The sequence below is a fragment of the Macadamia integrifolia genome, chromosome 1 (assembly GCF_013358625.1).
Source record: "Macadamia integrifolia cultivar HAES 741 chromosome 1, SCU_Mint_v3, whole genome shotgun sequence".
Taxonomy (NCBI): Eukaryota; Viridiplantae; Streptophyta; class Magnoliopsida; order Proteales; family Proteaceae; genus Macadamia; species Macadamia integrifolia.
This window is the reverse complement of record NC_056557.1, coordinates 29,083,764-29,089,405: the sequence shown is the minus strand read 5'-3', so window position 1 is coordinate 29,089,405 and position 5,642 is coordinate 29,083,764. Positions and strand designations below refer to the sequence as shown.

Here is a 5,642-nt window from a genome sequence, read left to right as displayed (position 1 = left end):
TCTTTGCATATTGATTTCCTCTCTTGTTTCCACAAAGTGCCTAGCATAACTCTTTAATTCCCAACATTTGTTCAGTAATTTGGATATTTATGTTTTATATAATATGTTGATTTCTATTTTTGAAACTTTTACAAAAAAAAAAAAAAATGTTCAGTTCAGAGGCGTTGAGATTGGTTCTCTCTACAGAAGGGGTGATTAGTGCTATCCAGCTTGTAACCTCAACCCCCTTCTATGATTTAAACAATTGACAATTGGGAGTCAAATTTGTACTCAATTTATGAGTTCTACTGTTCTAGAATCCATACCAGTAGGAACTCATACAGATCTCAGGGTTTCCAGTGATCCATACATAATTGTTGATTATTTTGCAATTCAGTATTTGGGTGATGTTCAAGAAATGCAGCTAGTTATTAGTTGCAACTGTTCTTACACAGCATTAGAGGATCTGATGCTTCTAAAATACATGTCCAAACACAAAAACAGAAAATGGCAGCACATCATATATCTTACTTACACATATTGAAGCATTTTAATTTTTTTTTTTAATCTATGCCTGATTTCATTAGTCCTCATATTAATGATGTGGTATCCAAAGCTTTTATGTGCATGTCAACTATGGTCACAACCATCAATGATTTAAACGTCTCTTGTTTTATTTAAAATTAGAAGGTCATGACTTCACTACTTGTTTGATGTAGGTTCTGAAAATTAATTATTATTTGCAGGAATGAATCTAAACTCATCAAATCAATCATTCAATGGGTTTCAGCTGAATTGAAATGCAATTACTCCTTGATGAATGTTGAACAACCTATCGGAATTGAATTCCACGTACAATATATGCTGTCTTTATTAAATTTGGATGCTATGGATGTTCGATTTGTAGGGATTTGGGGGATGAGTGGAATTGGCAAGACAACCATTGTGAAGGCTGTGTACGAGCGAATTTTTAATAAATTCACAGGGAGTAGCTTTCTTGAAGATGTCAAAGAACATGCTACAAAAAGAAAGGATTTAGTTATTTTACAACGGCAACTTGCTTCTAGAATCTTGAAAAAGAAAATAAAAATGGAAATAAGTAATGTTTCTGAAGGATCAACTTTCATCAAAAAAAGAATGGAGCAAAGAAAAGTTCTTATCATTCTTGATGATGTGAACAATGATGATCAAATAAAGGCATTGGCTGGTGACACCAATTGGTTTGGTAAAGGAAGTAGAATCATCATAACAACTACATGCGAGGATATTCTAACTAGGAATAAAGTTGATAGAGACAGAATTTACAAGCCTCAATTACTGGATGAAGAACAATCTCTCCAACTTTTTAGTAGGCATGCATTTTTGCAAGACCAACCCCTTGATGGATTTTTGCAGCTCTCGTGTGAAATGGTAAAGTGTGCTCAAGGATTGCCCTTGGCTCTTGGGGTACTAGGCTCTTCTCTAATTGACAATAACTCAATTAAAAAATGGAAGAGTGAGTTAAAAAAATATGAAAGAATTCCTCATGGTGATATACATAAGACGTTAAAGATTAGCTTCGAGGAATTGACACTTGAGCAACAATCTGTATTTCTTGACATTGCATGTTTTTTCAATGGAGTGGATAAGAGAATTGCATTTTACTACTGGGAAAGTTTAGACCTTCATCCACAGACAGAATTTCCAGTTCTTATTAGAAGGTCCCTTGTGAAGATTGTCGATGAGAAGAAGATTTGGATGCATAACCAACTTCAAAGCATGGGAAGAAGAATTGTCTATGAAGAAAACCCTAAAGATCCTGCCAAGCGCAGTAGATTATGGAAACATAAGGAAGTCATGGAGGTATTAAAAGAAATGGTAAGAACTAGATGCATATGCAACTTATTTTTAAATTCTAGTATTATCATAGGAACCTATAAAATAAAGTGCTATTAGAATAAAGTACGTGGAAATCAAGCGTCTTAATATGAACTAAATAAGACTTTTTTTTCCCCCTTTCCTTTTAGTTATTGTTTTATTAAATTCGAGTTTACATGGTTTACTGTATTTCTTTTTCTCTTACTGCAGGGTTGTCACAACATTGAAGGCATTCTCCTTAACTTTGAGAAGAACATTGAGGATTCTTTAAGCTCTGAAGATTTCAAATCTGTATCCAAGCTAAGGTTGCTAAATGTTAATGGTTCAGGCTTGAAGGGAGACTTTAAGCACTTCCCTCCAAGGTTAAGATGCCTATTTTGGCAAAGATGCAATTTTGACATGCCACCAACTGATTTTCATCATGAAGAATTAGTTATTCTCGACTTATCACATAGCAATACCGAAGAAGCTTGGAAATATAGTCCTCAAAACAAGGTGATTATCTATCTATCTATCTTCTCATTTGTAGTTTTCTGTTCTTCTATCACGTATCACATAGTTATTGAATTTTACATTATTTGTTTGTTTTATAGGAGTTCAAAGAGTTGAAAGTTCTTAATCTTAGTGAATGTTCTTGTTTAGTTAGAACTCCCGACTTTTCAAGGTTTCCAAACTTGGAGAGATTGATTCTTGAAGGATGTTGTGAATTGGTTGACATACATGAGTCCATTGGGATACTCAAGGGTCTTGTTTACTTGGATCTTAGATCTTGCAGTAAACTCAAGGAGCTCCCTGGCAAAACTTTTCAGTTGACTGCTCTTAAAAATCTTGTCCTTACTGGTTGTAAATCGTTGGAGAATTTGCCGGAGTCATTTGGCTGTCTAAAGTCATTGGTTAAACTTTCCCTAAATTCAACACATATTTCAAAACTGCCAGATGCTTTGGGACTGTTGGAAAAGCTTGAAATATTAAATGCAATGGATTGCATTTATCTTGTGAAACTTCCAAGGACGATGGCAAAAATGAGGCGTTTGCAACATATTAACTTCTCGAGGACGGGTATCGAAAGTTTACCTGATGATTTTCTAATGCTCTCGAGCTTAGTGAAATTAGAATTGGCAAAGTGTAGAAAGCTCCAATGCTTTCCTGAAGATAGACAACAAGGTTACAGTGGAAGCGGCCTCTGTAAGCTTCAAGTGCTAAATTTGGAACATTGCAAAAAGCTTGAATCTATTCCAAAACTTTCCTCAAGCTTATGCAAACTGAATGTTATAGGTTGCAGTTCGCTGCACAAATATGATGATTTTTCCAACTTGAAAAATTTGAAGGAACTATTCTTCGGCCAATGCAATAACATGGTGGACATGCCAAGTGGTTTTGGAAAATTATCCTCACTAGATAAGTTGGTTCTTTCTCTCGTCAACTGTGACAGTCTACCCCCCAATCCTATTTCTGGTCTTAGGCATTTAGCATTAGTAGAGTGCCAAAAACTTGTATCCCTCCCAGAGCTTCCCTCGAGTTTAATGAGGCTTCATCTTCACAGCTGTCACTCACTGGAAAGATTACCAAATTTGTCAAACCTGAAAATTTTGGAGGAATTAAAGCTTGAAGGATGTGAGAAAATAACAGAAATTCAAGGCCTTGAGCAGTTGAAATTCTTGAGATTATATGAAGTGACTTCATGCCACCACCTCACAGTTACTACAAAGAAAGTACAAGGCCAGGTTATTTCTCTTCCCTGTTATCTTAAGCTGAAAATGAATATTTTTTAAAGGACTATATGAGGTAACAAATATCACTTAGCCCCTTAAAATGCTGATGACTGTGTCTTGTTCTAACAGGGAACATTGAAAGATGAATCCTATGAATTACATGGTGATGTAATTCACACAGAGGTGAAGATTGGTGATAATGATATCAATATGGGGTTGGTTATGGGCCTCGCTATTTCTTATAGTCGCAACACAAATCAATACTTGAGTGGGGTATTTGATGATTGTATGTTACAGGTCGCAGCTTCGATCTTAAGGAATGGTAGACGAATCCATTGCAGGAATGATCTGTTAATCAAGGTTCATTTGATTGATGTAAGTGAACTTTTCATCTACATTCACTACTTTGAAGGGTGTAAATGGTTTGGACTACCATTGCAAAGAGGAGATGTTATTGAGGCAGTAATGAAACTGGATTATATTCAAACATGGAACTTGAAATTCTTTCACCTCTCAGTTCTGAACAATGAAGACATGCATCCAGTTGTCGATCAGCAACCACGTTTTCAGAAGGTAGAGGATTTTTTCAATTGGATAGACAAAGATGATGAATTTGAGGAAACAACACAGCTGACTCTTTCGACACTGAGGCTCTATCGAACACATGGATGCAACTGAAGTGCTAATGATTGCCAAGTGTACATTTGGAGAGCCATTGGAAAGCATGTGAGTAAGAATTGATGGGGGCTTTTCATCTGAGTGAAGTGTTGGATGGGGACCAACTTGTGCGCTACATCAATGTTTTCTTTCTTTTTTCAGATCATTCTGATTTCTCCAGATCTAATGGAGAAAAAGATTAAGAAAGAGGAAGATCCTGGTGAGCAATTTGTTTGAGATGGATGGGCCCTCAAACTTGATTTTTGACCTATTTAATTCATCCTCCACTTTTCCGATTATCAAAACAACCATTTGATTATGGATTTTTGGAATCAGCCCAAGAAACAGAGGCCAGAGCTAGGGACTCGGTGAATCAGTGCTACTAGGAAAAGACTCTGGACGAATGGTCAGATGCTGAATCCATCCTCAACCTGCAGTCGAAGGATGCATCAACACCATGGCTGAGATTGCTCTTCCCTATTCTGCGAAGCCACAGAATAATTCTACAATTACCCAGACTGTATGTACCATTTTTAATTATATTTCAATTCGTTTTTTTCATTAGAAAGAAGATACATAACTTGTTCGGAGTCTTGGGTTATGCATGTGTTTCATCATCACTTCTCCTAGAGTCACTTTAGTCATACCCCGTAACTCATTTAGCTCCTTTAATTTAATTCAAATCATACCTTTGCACTGCACATGTACATGCCACCTCAACAACTCTATTGCAATATATCAACTATCAAGTATCTTAACTAACTCTAAAATTAGCTCTAATTTGTTCATTCTTTATTGGGGAAAGATCGCTAATCGGTTGTACCCACTATGTCTTCTCACAGGTTCCCATGAAATGATGCCCCTACCCCTTGAGTGGATACCTATGAATGGTCCCTCAGTGGCCTAGGTGCTGGCGTTGAAGCCACTCAACCAGGTAGCGTTCTTCAACCCTTCTCTATTTTACTTTTTCAAATTTTACCACTTATCCATCTAAACATCATTATTTCAGCTACACTAAGTTTATATTTTTGTACCCGAAGGGAAAAAAAAAAAGACATAGTTTACCCCCCCTCCCCCCACTTCATTCACTCTATTCTAATTCTTGCGGGATATCATCTATTTCTCCTTTATTTATGATTGAACCTATGGACCTAAAATTTACATTGCGATAATTCCCTATCATCAATTTATATCATTTTTTACCACCCCACTTATATTCTATCTTTCACAACCACTGCATATTTGAGAACATAGAAACTGTTTTTTATTTTAATTTTTCCTGGACCACAGCCATGATATTTCCATACTTGGAACACATCATTGCTTAGACATTGCTCAAATAGGCAAGGAATATATGTACCACAGGACCACAACACAGCCAAGCATTACACTGTTATATATTTTTTACACACCTAAAAGTACAATATTAAAAAAAAG

The 5,642-nt window shown here is 36.1% G+C and overlaps 1 protein-coding gene across 4 annotated transcripts in view; it reads left to right on the top strand.

The window, feature by feature from the left end:
• The first annotated feature begins 731 nt into the window (after positions 1-731).
• LOC122092426 (disease resistance protein RUN1-like) overlaps positions 732-5,642 on the top strand; it is a 16,512-nt gene continuing 11,601 nt past the window's right edge. For 2 of the 4 annotated variants that reach the window (XM_042662823.1, XM_042662845.1), the window contains exons 1-6: positions 732-1,836; positions 2,047-2,331; positions 2,430-3,560; positions 3,678-4,425; positions 4,542-4,725; positions 5,048-5,139. In XM_042662823.1, coding sequence (XP_042518757.1) covers positions 796-1,836; positions 2,047-2,331; positions 2,430-3,560; positions 3,678-4,226 — 3,006 coding nt within the window. In that variant the 5' untranslated portion in view covers positions 732-795 and the 3' untranslated portion in view covers positions 4,227-4,425; positions 4,542-4,725; positions 5,048-5,139. Of the gene's footprint in view, positions 1,837-2,046; positions 2,332-2,429; positions 3,561-3,677; positions 4,426-4,541; positions 4,726-5,047; positions 5,415-5,642 lie in introns of those variants that run through there. The other 2 variants (XM_042662910.1, XM_042662776.1) reach the window with 2 other exon arrangements.